The sequence below is a fragment of the Cibotium barometz genome, chromosome 13, assembly GCF_041138505.1.
Source record: "Cibotium barometz isolate CiBa-2024 chromosome 13, ASM4113850v1, whole genome shotgun sequence".
NCBI lineage: Eukaryota > Viridiplantae > Streptophyta > Polypodiopsida > Cyatheales > Cibotiaceae > Cibotium > Cibotium barometz.
The window spans coordinates 22626009-22648151 of NC_141058.1; the positions used below are offsets into that span (position 1 = coordinate 22626009).

At 43.6% G+C, this 22143-nt stretch overlaps 1 protein-coding gene and 2 pseudogenes across 1 annotated transcript; all 3 read right to left on the minus strand.

Moving 5' to 3' along the window:
• Positions 1–10645: 10645 nt before the first annotated feature.
• LOC147632494 (phytepsin pseudogene) lies at positions 10646–11338 on the minus strand (annotated as a pseudogene).
• Positions 11339–12960: 1622 nt separating this feature from the next.
• On the minus strand, positions 12961–13872 carry LOC147632495 (pentatricopeptide repeat-containing protein At5g27110-like). Its single transcript, XM_086806995.1, has one exon. The coding sequence runs from the start codon at positions 13870–13872 to the stop codon at positions 12961–12963; it is 912 nt and encodes a 303-aa protein (XP_086663121.1).
• Positions 13873–14974: 1102 nt separating this feature from the next.
• Positions 14975–15634, minus strand: LOC147632496 (phytepsin pseudogene; annotated as a pseudogene).
• Positions 15635–22143: the final 6509 nt, after the last annotated feature.

A 22143-nucleotide genomic window follows, 5' to 3' on the forward strand; every position in this document is an offset into this window, starting at 1 on the left:
TGGGAAAAATGCTATTGATATCATTGGATTTTTTTTTTGAGAGAATGATGCTTGCATATTTGAAAAAATCCTGAAAAATCCTGAAAATGTTCATTTTCAAGACATATGCTACTTTGTTGCTTATGTACTTCCAAATAAAAAGGCATTTTATATGTTTAGCATTTTTTACATAAGCATAGGGTTATGTTCTACATGCCCAATGAAGCATTTTGGTTTTTAAAGCCTACATTAGGAGTTTGATTTTTTTTCGCAACCCCCAAAAAAGGACACTCAAGTGTCCTATTTTGGTACCAAACTAGTGTTAATCTCTATTTTACCAAAGTCACTTTTTGCAGATTTGATGCAGAGCTTGATACCACTTTTCCTTGAGGAATTTCACAAATCTGACATCACCAGCATGTAGAAAACCCTTGAAAACCCTTGAGGCCAAGAGGATTTAGACCAATTGCTTCTATGGAAGAGACGATCTGAGTTTTGCTTCAGAAAGAAGGTGCCTGCAAATTCGTGAAAACCTGCAATTGGAGGCGGTGGTTTGATGTGTTGACTTGATGGGCTGAAGCGTAGGGAGTGTAGCTATGTGTGGCTAAGAGGCTATTGCCTAATGTTAATCCTGGAGGGAGATCAAGCCCCTCCACCAGCTAGGGGTATAGAGGCTAATTGAAAAAGAGCTAAAAATTTGATTATCTCCTAATTCTAATTAACTAGGTGATTAGCAAGATAATGAGATCATAAATTGGATGGATTCTAAGCTAGGCTCTGATACAATGTTAAAATGCAAGCAAAGTGATGAGCTATGGTGGATCAAATGCAAGAATCAACATCATTAAACAAACTGATTAGACGATGATTAAGACGAGATTAGTGAGCAATTAACTGATAGCTTAATGTAGGCATGGATAATAAAAAACCAGCATTCTCATTAGCCCAATGCCTCAACTTATAGATTTTACATCCACAAGATGCCAAGCTTTCTCCACTCAAAAGCTTGGTGCTTCCCAAAATCATTTTCTAGTGGAATTGTTGGTGAAATTGAAAGATTTGCTCCTTGAGGACGCTTCATGGTGAAAAGTTGTGTGGGGGGAAGATATCTTGAGCTCATGCAAGCACACACACACTCACATAATCCCTAGAAGAGAACACACAAGACGAGAGGCTGAAAACTTGTTCTTCTTCTTCTCAACAAAATAGGTCTACCAAAGAGATAAGGAAAATACAACATAAGTACTAAAGTACTATGTACATGTGGTCCATAATGTGACGGCACGGCCCTGGGGGGGGGGCTGGGGCTGCGGGGGCGTCACGGCACGGCCCCGCGGGGGGAGGCCGGGACGTATTACGGATGCGCAGTTTGAGATGGCCATGAGACCATATGGTCGACAGGTACTTGAAAACTCTAAACGAATGATTTTGGTTTATTGAATTACATATATATATACTTATATACTATATATTACTTGAACAGTCACAAGCTGCTGATGATCCACCCGCTGCCACTGTAGAGGGTGGACGTGAGGACTACTAATCGGACATTCCGACCGATGTGAGCTCATCTGAGCATGGAGGGAGCACCGAGTCATCATCTAGGTCTGAGTAGTACTCAGACTTATAGTATCACATTCCATATTGAGGATGTGGTTGTATATATTTTTTTGTAAACTGAAGCCATGGGCTACTTCAACATATCGACTCCCTTGTATATATGTGTGAAATTTTGATAGTATTATTGAATCGTGAATCGATAGTATTGCATTCATGTCTGTCTTGAATCGTGTATTGACAATGTATGCATTCATGTCGTTCTTGTCTTAATCTTCCTCGTGGATATCTTCTTCGTGGATGGTCCAATGCACCAAAAAAAAAAATCCAGAGTGTTATTGGGTGCTGGAATGCTGGAACAGCATTCAGGTACCAAATAGCACTCTCTGGATTTTTTTTCTCTCTGTTCGCGTGTATAAACGCGTCAGAACAGCAAAAATTTACGTGTATATACGCGGATAATATGTAAAACACGCATGTATAAACGCGTCAAATCTGAGAAATACGCGTGTATAAGCGCATCTAAAGTCATAAAACGCGTGTATAGAGGCTTGTATCAGCGCGTTTAAATGCAGCTGAACTGACAGAACGCATGTATATGCCCGTGTATCAGCGCGTCTGAACAGTCTTATACACGTGCTTTTACACACATGTCTCTGGCCGCGATTATACATGCGCTGATACACGATCATTTTTAACGGCTAGGAGCGCGGGTATGAGCTCGATCCCTTGTAGTGCCATTTGCCTATGGATAATAAGGTGATGAATTTTGGTGGACTATAAGAAATCCGATGAGTAAGTTCTCAATAACCTCATTAATGAAATGTGAACCCCAATTACTGACTAATTCTAGTGGGCAACAAAATCTAGAAATGATGTGTTCATATAAGAACTTAGCCGTAGTTCATGCATCACCTTACTTAGAGACTCTTGCCTCTACCCATGTTGTAAAATGGTTAGTGGCCATGATCACATATCGGTCTTATGATGGATGCACAGTTGAATTGATGTGCCGAACAAAGTTAATACCCCACTTTTCAAAAGGTTGTCTCACAATCATAGGGGTGATCGACATCTTCTCTCTTTGTTGTGGTGCAGCAAACCTTTGACACTGCTCGCATCATTTTACAAACTCCATGGCATCCCAAAATAACGTGGGCCACCATAGTCTTGCTTGAAGCACCTTGCAAGCTATAACCTCCCCAGGGAAGTGTCCTCTGGCGATTCCCAAGTGTGCTTCATCTAGTGTTGTGAGACAAATTCATCTTCTTGCACACATCTTCTTAAGACATTGTCCGTACGTACCTTGTACAATTCTCTAGTAATTAAATGATAAGGTGTAGCCAACTTAATAAGCCGATGCATTTTATCCTTGTTCAAGGGTCGTTCTTGCAAAAATCCACAAGCTAGATAGTCTCATATCTCCTCACTCCATTCAGGTACCATATCGAGTTTGAACAAACAAGCATCTAGGAGATCATTATCAACACCACTTTACAGGTCCCCCATTCAAAATTCTAGACGTGATGGTGAACACATGTGTTTCTTTTCTATTGTGATCGTGAAGTGGAATTTCAAGAGTAAGAGTAACGAGGGTGATTCTTCCCGTGGTGCTAGGATTACTTACCAAATATAATAAGGCCTGATGGTAATAGGTAATGTCGATACTTCTTGACAGCATAAACCATGGCAAACCCTTCTCGTTCTATAGTGGTGTAATTTATCTCTCCATCATTCAATTGGCGACTAGCAAAGCAGACTAGGTAATCCAATTTGAACTCACCAGGCTACGCCAATACACATCCTCTTGAGAAGTTTGATGCATCGATGTGCACATGGAATATAAGATCCCAATTGGGTGGCTACAAAATTAGTGCACTCGCCAGTGCTTTCTTCAACTTATCGTATGCTTCTTGGCATTCCTTAGCCCATTCAAAGACAATGAGTAGTCTATACAATGGTCTAGAAATTTTAGCGTAAAATATTATGGAACGGCGATAGTACCCAACGTGACCCATAAACCTGTGTACACCTTTATAATTAGTGGGTGGCGGTAATTCCAAGATCAACTTGATCTTGCTTTCATCTCTGGAAATATCATTCTTAGAGATAATGTGTCCCAAGATCACACCATGTTTGACCCAAAATTGGCATTTCAAGGGGTTTAACAATATACGATACAATCGACATTGCTAAAAAACCTTTCTCAAACAAGCGAAATGGTCTGACCATCTTGAGTGTGCACACAGATCATCAATGAATACCTCCAACTACTTTTGCAAGTAGTCTTTGAAGGTTGTGCCCAAGAGTTGGAAAGTTGCCGGGGTATTGGTGATGCCAAAAGGCATCACCTTATAAGCATATGTTTCCCACATTGTGTTGAAGCCTGTTTTGTGGTTGTCTTTTGGTGCTGTAGACACCTTATTGTAGCCTAAAAATCCATCTAAGGAGCTGTAAGCTTCTTCACTAGCTACCCGTAGTTAGGGCAGTGGGTAATGGTCCTTTCTAGTGGCTGCATTGAACTTTTTGAGGTCGATGCAGACCCTCATTTTCCCATTCATCTTTGGCACTATCATGATTGGTGATAGCCAATCGGTGTGCTCAATCTTGTAGATGAGATCCACAGTAATAAGTTTGTCAATTTTCTCTTTTACAATTGCTACATATTTTGGATTCATTTGGTATGATTTTTGCTTGGTTCTCTTGATCCTTTCATGATTGGGGTCGTGAGTTGTACCACTTCAGGTGGTACACCTTTCATCTCTATGTATTTCTAGGCAAAGTAATCCTTAAACTCTTTGAGGAGAGCAATGAGTTCCTTTTCCTCAGCTGGAGTCAAGTCCTTACCGATATAAACAAGTTTGGTTTCCTCCCCTGGCTCAGTAATATCAATTTCCTTAACCTTAGCTAGACCATCGTATGATGTGGACAGACCATCTTCCTTTAGTCTTTTAGCATCACTTGGACCACTTTTTGTTCATGGATGGTGTATGTTTTGAAATGGTTCGGTACTAAGAGTAGGTTTGGTGGTTTATCTTCATCTTCTTCTTTTTTTTGAGCCATCACCTTCTTAGCCTCGAGCTTAGCTTCCACCAAAGCCTTGTTTTGTTTTCGATGCCCTCCTTTCATGAGCTTAGGCATTTACTCTTGATGAGGGATGACATCGTCCTTATGTTTCCCTTCCAGGAATATCTTACTCATCTCTTTACCTTAATTTTTAGAAAACTCCTCGTGCACCTTAGTAGCCTTGAGGTATCTTAGCCCACTGGGTGTCCGTGGGTTTACTTCCTAAGAGGGCGGTTCGTCGAGCGATATACCTCTTTTATCTTTTCCATTTTCTAAGGCGTTGGGACTATTACAACCTTGTGATCTAGTCCCGTCTATGCTAGAGGCTTCATTCTCTGTATCTTCTTCTCGTGATTGCACATTGACCATGGACACTGAGGTGGTGGGAACATTCCCTGATTCAACATATTCGGTTCCTCTAGGCTGCAAAACATCTATAGTGGCCATCACATGCATCTTGTTTTCACTGAAGTCCGGAGGGGGAAGTGACACATACATCTCCTCTTCTTCCTTCTCCTTTGAGAATTCTACCATTGGTTGACAGACTTGTAGGACATGGTTTGCTCACTGGTGACCGAATCATTGCTAAAAAATTACCCTTCCATTGGATGCGATTTCCATGTTCGCAGATTTATCTTTAGGATTTGTGAGTCTCTTCAAACATACACATGGTATAATGCCCAATCATGCACTAGTTTGGATTCCCTTATGAAAGGTCTACTCAAGATGATGTCATATGAGTCTGGTTGGTGAAGAATGTCCATTACCACAAATGTATGATGGTAGGGGAACATAAAGAGCTTAAGTCGTACATTCTTCCAATAGTCCCATGGGTCTTGAAGATGTTCTGTCTGCCATTTTAAAAATCAGATCTACTCTTTCACTAAAAGACACGCGTTTGATACACGCGATAAGTTACAGGCGTGCATATATATGAGTAAAATCAGCCGCGTGTATATGGGCATTTAAATTTGCATGTATACTGAGTTCATAAACGCGTGTAATAGAGCGTGTATATACGCGTAAACATTGTGTTTTAGACGCACATATACATGCTTTATTACCTGCGATAGTAGAGAAAAACTCCATAGCAGCGAGCAAATATTATCTAAGAAAAACTCCATACCTTTAAAAAAATAAAAACCATCTTCTTTAAACCATCTCATAGTACATTACAATATATACCATTACACAATCCCACTATATGCATTTACAACAATATATATTCCAAAACAAATCATGATTTGATAATTAAAAGACAACATATACAATAGAATTGTCATCAATTTAGAACGATACAATGATGGATTGGTTAAGATTAGATCTCATCTTCAATAAGATCCATCCTTGCCAAACGATCAACATCAATATCCATTTGATCAATTTGTAAGGCTATGATTAAATTTATTCCACTATCGATATTCTGTCCATTGATAATGATACCGATGCCCTGGTCATCCTCATCAACATCACCATCATCTCATCAATGGTAGGGTCATGATCATGATCATGAGAAATGGCACGCTCATCCTCATTATCATGATGATCTCTTATTTCTTGATCATCGATCACAATATCTTCATTGGCATGTTAGACATCATCTTCATTGGGACCTGCTACATCCTTCATATGCTCCATATCAGTGAATGTATTGTACATCACTTTGGAATGTGGTGCAACAGGAATGACGTACCACCATTTAGTGTCATGCACCATTGGCAGATAGATAAACTACTCAAATACACATACTACAATTAATTAGCATATCAAAAGTCCAGGGATACGTGAGCTTAGATATATATGTACATAAAACACATTAGTAAAAAAATGCATACCTGCTCACATTGTTGTGGCAATACGAGCCTATCTTTCTTTGTTTGCCAAAACTTTGTAGAGTCAATAGTTACATAGCCACTTGCATGGCGTTTTATCGTTGCATTAGGCCCTTTTCCCACCACGTTCATTTGCCACTTGACATCTAAAACATACACAAAGAAGCGACGAAAGAAATGCATACCTGCTCACATTGTTGTGGCAATAGGAGCCATTTTTTCTTTGTTTGCCAAAACTTTGTAGAGCCCACGTGTCACGTCTGCTATGCCGGCGAGCATACCCAGTATCGTGGGCTGTGGGCTTCCTCCCCGTAACCCGTCTCGCTGTATCATAATCAACACAATTTGTAAGATTAAAACAATCATAGAATCAATGAATTAAGTAAACAATCAAATAAAGTGGCAAGATACTTACGAACTCTGCCTCCCATGACTCGACGCCGCCAGATCCGAAATGCGAAGATCCAATGGTCTCCATCTGGATCCGTTGTGCCTCCACATGCTGCTTGCTCTTCACGCCACCCTCTGCTCGTTTCTTTGCCTCCTTCCACTCGCGTTTGTGCGCAGTGTGGCAGGTTTCTCGGTGCAGGATAGCCACCCGCAGCTACATTTAGCCCATCATCATACGCGAGTTTTTTAAGGTGACATCTTTTATTACTTAAGATCTCCCTTATTCGCGTCCTTCCCCTTACATCTGAGAATGTAGCATGTGGGGGATTGGGGTACCGATTATGTACAGCCTCTATCACCTCCACAACTAATCGGCTATTTTGATCTTTAAATTTAATAAAATAATTTCTATACAAGTTTGATACTACCCCACGCATGTACTCCATTACCTCTTTCCCCCTCGCATCCATCACTATCTCGCCCCTATCCGTCACCTCATAGCAGATCACTCCCTCCACCTCTCTCATCTCCTCCTCTTCCGAACTGTCTCCTCTAACTCTTCTCCCTCTATCTCCTCTCTCACCGTGTGCCCTACTATCTCTCCCACCAAAGCACCCACCGCATCCTCCACTCCCACTCTTCCTACTGCTGCGGGTGGAGTCACGACTGGGAGATTGTCTACGTGATGGTGCTTGTGAGCCCTGACGTGACGGTGGCTCTGAGGGAGTACGTGATGGTGGCTATGAGCCCTGATGTGACGGTGCTTGGGAGGGTGTGCGTGAGTGTGTCTGGGACGAGGTATGTCTCCTCGGTGGGCGTGGAAGAGGAGAAGCTGCATGCCATCTCGTCGGACTCGTAGGCATAGACAGCAGTGGAGTGCCCTGGATACTCGCGATAGGGGTATAGACACCAGGCATGGAAGGAGGGGGATGGGCATACATATACTCTGTAAGCTCAACTGGACCCATAGATTGGATTAAAGGTCACATAGAGCAATCCCTTGTGTAGGTACTCCATTTTTTTCGGCTACCATATTACACCCATCTTAAGATCAACCATCTTCTTGATCCCATGCACATCTTCAAGAATGTGGGATCTGGTATTTGGGAACATGTTATTGGTAAACGAGACAATGTTAGCGTATGTGAGGACTTGCGGGTCGCAGGACGTATGCGTCAAGCTTGGCCCACGAGAGGAGGGTGGGCACGTTCGTCTTCCGCCTGCACCATGGATTATATCAAAGAAAGAGGAGAAGCATGTAAAGCAGGCCATCACCACTTTGCGTACTCCCACTGGATGCATGAGATCATTGAAGGGAGCCTTTACAACCACTAAGAAAAGAGGCATTGAGCAACTATATCGGTTGAAGTCCCACGATTGGCACAAGATGCTCCAAGTAAGTGTTTTCCAAGTCTTGTACGTTGAAATTAAATTTTGTAATGCCATACATACATGTGCTCTTATGTGCGCAGTTCATACTATCTACTAGCATCGACCATTGTGCAAATAAGAGTTTGAAAAAATATATTTATAAGATGGGCGAGCTTGTGAGGTATGTAAAACCCATGTCAGATCACCCTTCATTATACCTTGCAAAATGAACGCGCATGAGGTATAACGTACTATTTATTTAATTTTCAGGTATGTTAGTTCCAAAGCAATTGATCCAGCCACGTTGGATGATGCGCGTGTTATGGCAGTGGAGGTGGTTTGTTTGGTAGAGGAGACTTTTCCACGAACCATTCTCACAAGTCAACTACATCTCATTGTGCATTTAGTGGACGAAATTGCTTTATGTAGCACTGTGCATGCACGTTGGATGTTCTTCCTAGAGCGCTTCATGAAGACCTTAAAAGACTTTGTGAGGCAAAGTGCAAGGCCTGAAGGAAGCATGGCCGAGGGTTGGTTAATACAAGAGTCTCTTGTATATATTTCAGAATTTCTTGGTCAGGTGGACAGCTCTTTGCCACGACTATGGAGCAATGAAGAGGACTTGAGGATGACCTCTATTGTGCCTCAAGGAAAAGGACAGGGTAAAGTAATTGAAAGAACATTGATTAATGATCTCAATTTCACTTGCATCCTTAATAGTGATGTGATGAGCAGATGGGTTACAAGATATGAGGATGCAAAGACAAAAAGGCAAGCAGAAAGAGCTCTCTTTCGGAGGCAACATGGCTCTCGTGAGGCGTACCCTAAGCATCTAGCAACACTTCTGAATGATATCCATGTTGATTGGTTGCATGAGGAAATGGAGAGAGCAGAGAGCGACGAGGGGCTGCATATCACGGCGGAAGAATGGGAGTATGCACGAGAATGCATGTTAAAGGTACATAGAACTAATGTTTTGCATTAGTTGTAAGTGATTTGCTTTTAATATTTATTCACATTACTTACACAAATATTGCTTCTATTTTGGTCCAGTGCACTATGTTCAATGCTATATGGTGTGAAGGCAAACATTTTCGAACACAAAGAGTTGATAAAAAGAGGAATACACAAGATTGCGGTGTCATTAGTAGCTTTGAGGGAGCTAATGGAAAAATGGATGATTATTGTGGCACAATCCAAGATATATTTAGGCTTGACTTTCGTCGCTTCTTTGTGTATGTTTTGGATGTCAAATGGCAAATGAACGTGGTGGAAAAAGGACCTAATGCAACGATAAAACGCCATGCAAGTGGCTATGTAACTATTAACTCTACAAAGTTTTGGCAAACAAAGAAAGATAGGCTCGTATTGCCACAACAATGTGAGCAGGTATGCATTTTATTACTAATGTGTTTCATGTACATATATATCTAAGCTCGCGTACCCCTTGACTTTTGATATGCTAATTAATTACTGCAGTATGTGTATTTGAGTAGGTTATCTATCTGCCAATGGTGCATGACATTAAATGGTGGTACGTCATCCCTATTGCACCACGTTCCAAAGTGATGTATAATACATTCACTGATATGGAGCATATGGAGGATGTAACAAGCCGCAATGAAGATGATGTCGAACATGCCAATGAAGATGTTGTGATCGATAATCAAGAAATAAGAGATGATCATGATAATGAGGATGAGCATGCCATTTCTCATGATCATGAGAATGACCCTACCATTGAGGATGATGGTGATGTTGATAAGGATGATCAGGACATCGATACCATTATCAATGGACAGAATATCGATAGTGGAATAAATTAAATCGTAGCCTTACAAATTGATCAAACGGATATTGATGTTGATCGTTTGGCAAGGATGGATCTTATTGAAGATGAGATCGAACCCTAACCAATCCGTCACTGTATCGTTCTAAATTGATGACATTTCTATTGTATGTGTTGTCTTTTAATTATCATCTCATGATTTATTTTTGAATATATTTCATTGTTGTAAATGCATGTAGTGGGATTGTGTAATGATATATATTGTAATGTAATATGAGATGGTTTAAAGAAAATAGTTTTTAATTTTGTAAAGGAATTCAGTTTTTCTTAATAAAGCGTGTATTGATGCGTGTATTAATGCGTGTATTGATGCGTGTATTATTACGTGTATATACACGTGCTTATACACAAGCTGTCGTGACGTGGGCGGTCTAGCCGGGAACACACTGGGTGTCTGGCTGTGAGAGTTACATCCAAAATCCCAGTAAAGAGACACAAGATATAACTCAGCAGAAGCTTTTCAATTTAAACAAATGGGTACAAGCTTACCAGGTCACCAACACATGGCCTCATCAATGCAATCATATAGTATATTATTTTGGAAAAGAGTTTTGTGAAGACCAGAGACAAGTAGTGCACATAAGTCACGAAAACACAACACCTATGGTATTTTAGCCTCTATGAGCCTCCCAGTAGCTCTGAAACCATGGGCACCTTCACGGGCTCCATCGACCACACTTGCTAGATTTGAGCTGAACTGCTTCATGTGGGAGCACATTCCAATTTGTGTACATATTTTCAGTGGGCTCATCTGTTGTAGAAGCATTTCAATGATAGTATCACTATACTGGCTCACAATAGCCTTCCACTCCCAGCTCATTAATCCTGTTGCACCAATCGCCTCATTGATGGCTGTTACTATTCCCGTTGGACCAGCCATCAAAGAAGTTCCCGAGTCTGCAATAGCCGCACAGCCACCAGCACAGAAACCTGTGGTCTCCCCATCAATGAGGAAATCTCCCATGTCAAACTGCCAATAACCCTTGCGAGTGACTGGAACATAGGTATGTTCCCCAATGTAATGATTGGCATCCATCCCTCCAAATATCAATTCCCCTCCCGTGTCATCATCAGCATTTCTGTTCAACCAAAATGAGAACACAGGCTCGGAAACAAGCTCCTGGTCCAGCATATTGTACCAAACAGGAGTGACATCATCCACTGCGATTTCCTTGAATCCAAGCCCAAATATGCCATCAAACTTTGCAAGCACAAAGGTCAACCCCGGCTCTTTTGTTGCCTCCATGAATTTCTGACCAGTCACCTCAAGGTCTCAAAACTCCTCCCGTGTTCCTGCAACAGCTGCGCACATCTGCTGCAGCACCCACACAAAACACACAGGGCTCTCCTCCTCAACGAGGAGGCCCTGTTCCCCCCCGGTTCCCTGCCGCCTCTCCGTCCCTTTCTTTGTTTTTCCCGCTGCCTACCTCCACGACCCCAGCTTCTCGATGAACCTCGTTGGCGGCAGCTCAAACCTCCACGCCACCATTCCAGAAGTAGCCATGCAAATTCTTATTTTATTTTATTTATTTGGAAGAAAAAAAAAACACCATGTTATTTCCTTTTTACACCAATCTCATGGCACATGGCCCCTCATTACTTTTTTCTGCCCTTCCTTCCATACACACTTCAATAAGCTTCAAGTGCCCGTTCTTTCTTTGACGCGCCCCACACATTCGATGCCAAGTGGCTGATATCATCTGTAGCCAACCACGTTCCGGACAGGCCTTCTACAAGCCCAGATTCCACATAAGTTGTGCCATGAACATGCTTTCACTGCATAGACGTGCCACAGCACGACATCAACCCCCTCTAAACCTGCACATCCTCCGGTATGTGCCACCAAGTTGCTATATAGGCTAATCTTCATTCAAATTTATACTGATTTGAATGTCACCCTCATCTTCATCAAATTTTGACACGTTATCTTCAGCTTCTTCATCCTCTGAACCCACATTCTCATCCTGGGAACAGTCCCATCAAGGCTCTTGCTAATGTTGCCCTGCAATAGGATACATGTACCCTGGGGGTGCCATCTATGTTATGAACAATGTCCATGCATCCAGGCCATATCCTTAACTTGTAAGTAGAGTAATCTGTATTGTGTAATCCATATTGGAGCAGGTCGTGGGCATATTCATTGACCTTGAAGGTGGGAAAGAACGGAGGAATAAAAACCAGCTGTTCTAAGCATGATCTCTATTGGTTTATTAACTTTAAGCTTCCACCAACTTTCACAATGCAAGAAAAGGATATTGGATTAGGAGGCCAAGTTGCATCCTTTCTGAGACAATGAATGCTCCCCATCATGTTAGAATTAAGCAAAACTTGCTATTTTAGTGCAGTCCACATGACTATTTCCAAGCCTCAAAACTTGATCAAGTGCAGCACATTGGACATACATGTCTACCAATGCCATGCCGCCATAATTGATTGATTGCAGTGCTTAATAAAGCACAGATTGATGGGCTTTTTGAAGCTCCTACACTGCAGATCAAGAAGCTCTTTAGTGCTCCCTCCTCACGCGTTGTGTAGCAGTTTCTTGTGATCACCGTGTCCAATAAGGCTACGACCTGTTCACCACAATTTGGCATTCATATTCACCATCACATTCCAAGCATATCACCACTTTATTGGATCCAAGGCATTTGAGCCAAACATATATTATGCTGCTGCAGCATGCATACTGCATCTACACCATATCTTATGCTACACCCCCGCATTAAGCATACATACTGCACACTGCATTTGGCATATAAATGGCATCTGCACCACATTTGGTGTACATGACTATGAGTGCATCCCACAATATGTTGTTGATCAGCAATCCCTTCGGCTTGCATTTCCTTGCCCTACTCATCTGCTCCCACAAGAATTTGGATCGCAAGTGACACTGGCAAGTTGTAACTCATCCATTCATGAGACAGCTAGGTTTCCGTGCCAGCCCATGTTGACAAATATGTTATGTGCTTCCAAACAACTATCACACTTGCTATACATGTTCAGAAGAGCATTCTGCACCACCATCTCTGACAGAAGCCCATTGCCCACCACCAGAGTGCAGGCATGCAACTGCCTCCCTTCAATCAGCAGTCTTTTGAGGCAAGCGCAAGCAGGAAAAATGCTAATGAACGTGACACTGTTTGACATCACTCCTTCGAAAATCATTTGGCGAAAAAGGATAAGTGCATCGTTGCCATTCCCATGCTGTACATAAGCTCCAAGCATGGCATTCCATGTGACTGTATCATGCTTAACAATCTTATCGAACATCACCCGTGCATCCTTCAGGCTATTGCATAAACCATATACACTAATAAGGGCATTTACTAGCATGGGATCCAATTCTAAACCCTCATTCACAATGCAAAAATGTATCTTATGAGCTTCTGATGGAGTGACCAGGTTAGCACATGCATCGAGCATGCTGGTGAAGGTGGCTTTGCTTGGTCTTACTCCTCTCTGGCACATCTTCTTGAAAAGCTTGAGAGCATCCATGCTTTGTGTACTACAAGTGTATGCTGAAATCATCCCATTCCAAGAAATCACATCTTTCTCTGGTGTACTGATAAAAATCTTCCACGCTTCCTCAGGAAGGCCACATTTGCCATACAGATTGACAAGTGCATTGCTTACAACCAGTAGTGATTCAAACCCAAAGGCCAATATCAGTGTATGTAGGTGCATTCCCTTTAGCAGGACAGCTTGTCTAGCACACACGTCAAGAAGGCTGATAAGGGTGATTTCATTTGGTACTACCCCTTGCCCCTGCATTTGAGAGAGGAGTTGAAAGGCCACAAGCAATAGCCAGCAATCAATGCAGTCCATGACACAGCATCCCGAATCAACATCTTGCCAAAGACTTCTTCTGCCTCTGAAATCAAACCAAATTTGGTGTACATGCCAACCAAACTGTTGCCAACAGAAAGACCTCTTTCCAATCCCTTTTGCACAATCTCACTGTGTATTTCTTGGCCCTTACCTAAGGTCCCATGAACATTCAATTCTACAACATTCTGCATTGGCATTCCATTTAATCAGGATGACGCTTGGGGAATCCATATCCTTCTGATGTTTTGGGCTTTCTCTATGTCAAACCATTCATCCAGATCATCATTGCATACATTTAGTTCTGCTTTTCAAAGAGTTTCTTTCAGATATCCTGACAATCAGAGTACAAAGAAGTGTCCACCTTTCCGGCATTCATGAGTTCTTGAGCATTCTATCTGTTTTACAATTTGTAGGGAAGACCTCAAGTCAATACAAGCTCCTCACCTTCCTCAGCTATCAGAAAGGTCGAGTGTCGTAAGCCCTTGAAGTGGCAAGAATGGATCAAGTCATTGCAAGCTCCTCTCCTTCCTCAGCTGTCGAGAAGGATGAGTGTCACAAGCCCTTGTTGCCATTCTACAGTTCTAAGAGAGAACTACAAGTCTATACAAGCTCCTTGCCACCCCCTTCTCTCGAGGTGAACAAGTGTCATAAGCCCTTGTAATCCTTCTTCTTCCCTAATCCACCTGGGTCAAATGATACCAACAAATCATACAGGCTTTGCTGCCTGTACCCTTAAGGAATACCCTCTAGATCATAGGCCATCAAGGTTTTCTGCCTCATACATATGCTGAAATCATCACATACATAGTTCACGGGGATTTCACCACACTCTCACCCCAGCAAGTTCACGTCGGGTTCACCAAAGCTGTCGTGACGTGGGCGGTCTAGCCGGGAACACACTGGGTGTCTGGCTGTGAGAGTTACATCCAAAATCCCAGTAAAGAGACACAAGATATAACTTAGCAGAAGCTTTTCAATTTAAACAAATGGGTACAAGCTTACCAGGTCACCAACACATGGCCTCATCAATGCAATCGTATAGTATATTATTTTGGAAAAGAGTTTTGTGAAGACCAGAGACAAGTAGTGCACATAAGTCACCAAAACACAACACCTATGGTATTTTAGCCTCTATGAGCCTCCCAGTAGCTCTGAAACCATGGGCACCTTCACGGGCTCCATCGACCACACTTGCTAGATTTGAGCTGAACTGCTTCATGTGGGAGCACATTCCAATTTGTGTACATATTTTCAGTGGGCTCATCTGTTGTAGAAGCATTTCAATGATAGTATCACTATACTGGCTCACAATAGCCTTGCACTCCCAGCTCATTAATCCTGTTGCACCAATCGCCTCATTGATGGCTGTTACTATTCCCGTTGGACCAGCCATCAAAGAAGTTCCCGAGTCTGCAATAGCCGCACAGCCACCAGCACAGAAACCTGTGGTCTCCCCATCAATGAGGAAATCTCCCATGTCAAACTGCCAATAACCCTTGCGAGTGACTGGAACATAGGTATGTTCCCCAATGTAATGATTGGCATCCATCCCTCCAAATATCAATTCCCCTCCCGTGTCATCATCAGCATTTCTGTTCAACCAAAATGAGAACACAGGCTCGGAAACAAGCTCCTGGTCCAGCATATTGTACCAAACAGGAGTGACATCATCCACTGCGATTTCCTTGAATCCAAGCCCAAATATGCCATCAAACTTTGCAAGCACAAAGGTCAACCCCGGCTCTTTTTTTGCCTCCATGAATTTCTGACCAGTCACCTCAAGGTCTCAAAACTCCTCCCGTGTTCCTGCAACAGCTGCGCACATCTGCTGCAGCACCCACACAAAACACACAGGGCTCTCCTCCTCAACGAGGAGGCCCTGTTCCCCCCCGGTTCCCTGCCGCCTCTCCGTCCCTTTCTTTGTTTTTCTCGCTGCCTACCTCCACGACCCCAGCTTCTCGATGAACCTCGTTGGCGGCAGCTCAAACCTCCACGCCACCATTCCAAAAGTAGCCATGCAAATTCTTATTTTATTTTATTTATTTGGAAGAAAAAAAAAACACCATGTTATTTCCTTTTTACACCAATCTCATGGCACATGGCCCCTCATTACTTTTTTCTGCCCTTCCTTCCATACACACTTCAATAAGCTTCAAGTGCCCGTTCTTTCTTTGACGCGCCCCACACATTCGATGCCAAGTGGCTGATATCATCTGCAGCCAACCACGTTCCGGACAGGCCTTCTACAAGCCCAGATTCCACATAAGTTGTGCCATGAACATGCTTTCACTGCATAGACGTGCCACAGCACGACAGCGCTGATAGATGCCCATATACACGCGAATTTAAATGCCAAAATACACGCGCCCGATACTATTCAAATACATGTGCGACCATACACGCGCCCGTAATTTATCGCGTGTATGAAACGCGTGTATGGCAGCATTGTCTTGTAGTGTGGTCAAGAGGAGAGTACAAATAAGATGTTGTGTACTATCTTGATGAAAACATTAGAATGACGCACGCATGAACCACATTCTTATTAGGACACTCTGCTATTCGATGAGGTCCACCACACCCAAAGCATTGTAGTGCCCCCCTTCGCATATTTGAGTTTATGTCCTTACCTTTCCATAGTACTATGGTTTGAAACAATGGTATTGGCGTGTTTTTTTGTAAGGCATAAAACTCTGGTGCAATCTTCTTGGCCTCCTCATAGTACTCATTATTGATTTCTACCTCACTCACCATGTCACCCTCATCCGATGGCTCCTCAATCAATACTTGGTTGATTTTAGCCTGTGGTGGTTGTGGTGGTAGAACACGTGGCTGCAGAGTTGACGTGTCTTGTATTTGGAACATCCCTCTTGGTAAATAGGATGGGATTGGGTGGCTTGCAGCCCGCAACAATTTGCATTGATAATGCTGGTAAGGGTAGTGGAGCTTCCATTTGTTCCATCCTTGACCTTCAATTTGTTTAGTATGGCATTACTGCGTTCGTCTCAATAGTCATGTTCCCACCTTGCTTGCTCCAGGTTCCTGTGTCCCTAGTGACTCTAAGCTCGTGATGTTGTTGCTACTGAAGCTACCTTGGCATATTCAAGTTGTGGCAATTTGAGCATATTTTCTTCATATTGGATTGCCAACTTACAAAACATGCATCCAAGGGAGCTGATTGGGCTAATACGAGATAATCATGCATTTTGTGATCTTGGACTCCTCTGGCAGAGGCAAGGCAATAACTGATCATTGTTTAGCCTTTCTCGTAGCATACATCTTGAATTCAAGTGCTTGAGTTAGGATACATATTCTCGCATAGACTCATTTTCCTTTTGCTTGACATTATGCAGCTGTGCCAATAGGGCTTCATCTGTCACCACTTTGGGCAAAGCTTGGTATGAACACATTTTTGAGTCGAGTGAAGTTGATTTTATCTTTTGGCTTGAGGTTTGAAAAACCATTAATGAGCCTTTCCTTGTAGGGTCAGTGAGAAGACATGGATCGTGTGGTCACAACACTCACTGCCCCCCACAGGTTTCGCAAGTTGACTCAAAGATCTTAACATGTATGATCGGGTCTCCATTCCCTAAGAACTTTTGTATAAGCTTGGAAATGATTTGTGGCTTCATTTGGGATGGTCTAGATTCTAGTGCAATGCCTAGTTCCCTGACCATTGCTCGGTCCATTTTTGGAGCCATATTAAGCAAATATGTCCTTGTGGGTGTGTTAAGATCTACATTCGGATCTGCCATTGGTCTTTTAGGAGCTACTCCCCTCATACCTAGACCTCTTCCTCTTCTAGGCATTTCAGGTCTATGGGTATGTCCGGCCAACTCATCATGGCTTAGCTCATTATTAGTAGCCTCCGCCCATCTTTGTTGAATTAAGAGCTCCATGTCCTATAAGAATGTGGGATGATTGATCATTTGTACTTTTTTGATGTAAGATGAGAGCATATACCTACCTTTTAGCATATGTTGTATTGAGTTTTTTTTAATGTGTATGTGGTGTGTGTGTGTGTGAGAGAGAGAGAGAGAGAGGACTTAATTTCCAATAATATTGATGCATGAATATAAAGTATAAAAGTTTTAAAGTATTTTTTTTAATAGCCAATTAATCATTTGTGGTTCACTTCTGCACATAGGCGATCCATTCTCTGTATAGAAATTTGAATTACCTAGATAATAGCCCATATTTCTGGTTCATTCTCTATATAGAATATGAACTACCTAGATACTGGCCCATATTTCCTATTACCTAGATATTGGCCCATGTTCTCTATAGGAAATTGAATTTCCTAGATATCGGCCCATATTTCCTATATAGGAAATTGAATTACCTAGATATTAGCCCATACTTTCTAGATATGCAGCTGGGGAATAATATTACCTAGTTATATATAGGAAAATTTCATAACTAGGAAATCTCTCAAAATTTTCGATATATCATGAAGTTCACTATATTATAGGGAACCACCAAAAGTTCCTCCTGTGAGGGTTCGAACAAGAGCCCCAAATGTTGGAGGGTGCGTGAGTAGGCCCTCGGGTAGTATAAGAGGAAGCCATGGTTGTGGCTGAAATGAAAGGGCTGTAGGTATATTTCGGGTGCCTGTGTACGTGGTGCCCCGTGGGCCCGCCGGTCACCCGGTCAATGGCCGGTGATGGGTCCATTTGTAGACATATGTCCATAAGGTGTTATGGACATGTGTTTATATCACAAGTGTGCGCGCGTTGAGTGGATAGGAGCTTGGCCTCCCTTGGGGTCCGAATCACAGCAAACGCACCGACATACAAACGCGTGTTCATAACTCTTTTGCACGGCTGTCTATACCACTGTCTGTAGAGTGAGGAGGTGGTCAGGGGCTAGGAAGGAAGAAGAATAAAGCTATAGGCAGTGGCACTTCCCTCGTGTGGAGCCTATATAAGCAAAAACTCTTTCCTTCATTACAGCTATAGGCAGCGCGACTTCCCTCGTGTGCAGCCTATATAAATGGTCCTTGTTTGGAAATTGGAAGAACTCTTTCCTTCAATAAACCTATAGGCAGCATGACTTCGCTTGTGTGCAGCGTATTATCGAAGCCGCACGAATTAGCGCCAACGTGTAGTTTCAGAACCTGCTCAGATATGTCGCTTTCTTCTTCAGGTGCTGGAAATTGATGAAGGCCACGCAATTCCTCCGTTTCCTTGCTTTTTCTTGTGTGTGGCATTGCATTTAATTTGATGGCATTATGAAAGCAGGTTAGCTTCCCCGCGAGCTGTAATTACAAGCTCCTCTCCCTCGGCCTCCAGCTGCTTCGATTGTAAGCTAAGTTCCTTACCATTTCACCAACATGTCCACTGTTTCTGGCTTTGCTTATAGAGCCCTCTTCACGTGGCTTTGGCTAGTGCTCGCTGCTGCATGCGCACTCGCAGAGAAGTCGATCATTCTAGAGTACTACATGCACAATGACGTGGGTGAGAACTTGGTGGTGGAAATACCAGCTGGCGCTAATGCCAGCGCCACCATCAACTTTGGCACACTCTTAGTCATGGACTTACCCTTGACCGTCGCCCCGGACCTCAACTCCACCAGCCTTGGTGCTGAGAGGTGCATCGCCACCACCCTCTCCTTGCACTACAACCCCAATTACATGGCCAGCGTGCACATGTGCAGCGTGAACTACGATGACGGTGTCTACAGTGGTACCTTCAGTACCATGGGTGAACTCAACATCCTGCAATCCGAAAGCTTTGAGTATGGAATCACAGGAGGCTCCAACGACTTCCGAGGAGTCCAAGGTTATGCCGTCGCTACTCTCCACAGCACTAACCAAACCCGCCACACCTTCCATTTCACTGTTTACCTCCGACTTCCGGATCCCCCCATGACCCACAACACTATCAATTCCCTCTTATTCAAGTAAACTATGGTCGTTGGACCCTTAGTTGTATGATGGCAGAAAATATGAGATAAATGTCAGGTCTCGCCTTGGACTGTATGTCATATCATGATGGTGCTATATTGAGTTTTTACTGTTAAATTGCATCCATTAGCATTTCTGAAGGGTATCTCCACAGCTTCTCAATAACTAATAAGTGTTGATAATTTGGTAGTTCAATAAGTGACACATTAATATAGTTAGCTAAGTTCATAATGTTATTGTTGTAAGAGAATTCAGCGATCGTCAGCGTTTTCGAGAACGCAGCGTTTGCTCTAGTTACATATATCCATGGCGATCTTCGTCATGTCGTTTTCTCTAGTTACATATCCATGCCGATCTTCGCATCCGGGTTTCTCAGCCGAATCTCTTCTGGTAGCTGCTACTGCGGGTACTTGGAATGTATCATATCCATTTGACACTGTGTCCTGTGGAGGTAAATACCTTAAACCTGACGGACCATAGTGGTGGTACGAGTCTTCACAAAAACCTGCACAAACAGTTACAATTTGTACCGCAGAATTTGTAGTTTTACTTGTAAGTATTTAAGTATCAATTCTCAAAACCTTCAAAGTTATATACATTTTGGCAAAAAAAGAAAATCGCAAATTTCACTTAACCTAACCGTCGTGGTTCACTGCATGTGCGCATTTATACGAATTCCACTTAACCTAACCGTTCCGATCGTCCTTGGTAAGCAAAAGCCCCTCACTTATACCTTCACGCTATTGCTATATATGATCCCAAAACTGATAATGGATATTGAAAGTCTTAACATCGCAGGAGGTCTGGGTGGGGCCTGCATTCTCATGGCACTCATTGTCGTTTCTTGCGGATTAAGGCGAGCTTACAAAAACTGAAGCAACAAAGAATGAGGAATTTTCGTCGCAATGGAGGCGACCAGTTGCACTCCATGTTTTTTTTTTTCCGAGAAAAGATCCTTTCATTAGTTATATAAAAAACGCCCGTAGGGCTACAAAAGATCTCTCCTGCTCCTAAGAGAGATAGAGCAGCGAATACATCATGGAAGCCTGGGAGACTCTCCCTAGGTGCTGTAGAATACAAGCATCAGTACAAAGAACTGAGCGGCTAAATCATACAATAGGGGGGGGGGGAAACCAAACAGGTGGCCTGTAGTGCCAGCGGGGGGATCCCGTGTGTAAGGTGTAGAAAGGGCCACAGCGCCAAGTGGTGTGAAAGGCCTGGCGCCGTAAGATCGCCTCATCCGGATGCGGTCGTACTGTCCTCGCAGGGTGTGAATCAACTCCTGCCAAATCCCCCGTACAGTCTCTGCTGGTGGCTCCAATCTCCCCTCAAAGGCCGTAAAGCACCCGGCCCTCCAGGTGAACCAGATGGTGAGGCTGCTGAGGAGCTCCCATCGTAAATCCCTCTCCTGTGTCCAGCTGGCGGACGAGAAATCCGGTGCTGGAACCAGGCGAGGCTGGCCCCTAATAAATCTGATGGCCTGACTGCCGTGCTCCATCTCATAGCCCATAGCAGGCCCTGACGAAGTCGACCAAGCAGCAGCACCCCACGTAAACATACCCTCTAGAGAGAGGGGGGCCAGAATACGCAGCATCCGCAACCAAATCTGCTGTGCCTGAGGGCAGTCCCAAAGGCAATGTCTCTGTGTCTCCATAGGGTGGCGGCATCGGACGCAGGCCGCCGGAAGACCGCTGTAAACAAGCCAAGTGCCAACTGCTGAGACCCTGTGGGCGACCAGCCCCACTGAAAAGCCGAGATCTTGCGGGCCTGCCGACTAGCCCAGAGCCGAGCCCAAAAATCCTCAAGGAACTCCTGTGAGAGTCCCTGTAGTAGCTGCCAATGCCCCGCTGCCCGCTGGAGAAACCGTCCTCCTCGCCGTCAAAATATGCCGCCCCAGCCGAACAGTATACTGGAAAAAGGTGATCTCTGTGGCCTCAAGGGATGCATAAGGATCATGCCACTCGTACTCCCCGGGGTCCCACTGTAGCCGGGCCAAGGGGTGCACTGCATTTGCCCATATGCTCCAATCCGGGAGCACATCAGCAGGGTCGGGGTCAATATGCCACTTCCGAGAAGCGGCGGCCACTACCCGAATCCTCTGAAAGGTGCACTCTGCAACCAAAGGCGACTCCACCTCCACTCTCTGGAGTCTGCCCTCATCCTGAATCTCATAGTAGAAGCATCTGCCATCCTCAGTGCTAGCTCTGACAGCAATCAGGATCTCCAACTGTGTAAAGGCTCCCATCCACCGTGGGGCCACTGGCTCGAGAGGCGTGAACCACTCCTCTGTGAGTGCCTCCTGTATATCATCCCTCATAATCAAACCCCCTCTGAAGTGACTCAGCCTCTCCACCTGGATCTCCTCT

Bases quoted from the DNA above. Each gene is read 5' to 3' on its own strand.
- LOC147632495 (XM_086806995.1), bottom strand. From the start codon at position 13,872: ATGGACTGCATTGATTGCTGGCTATTGCTTGTGGCCTTTCAACTCCTC.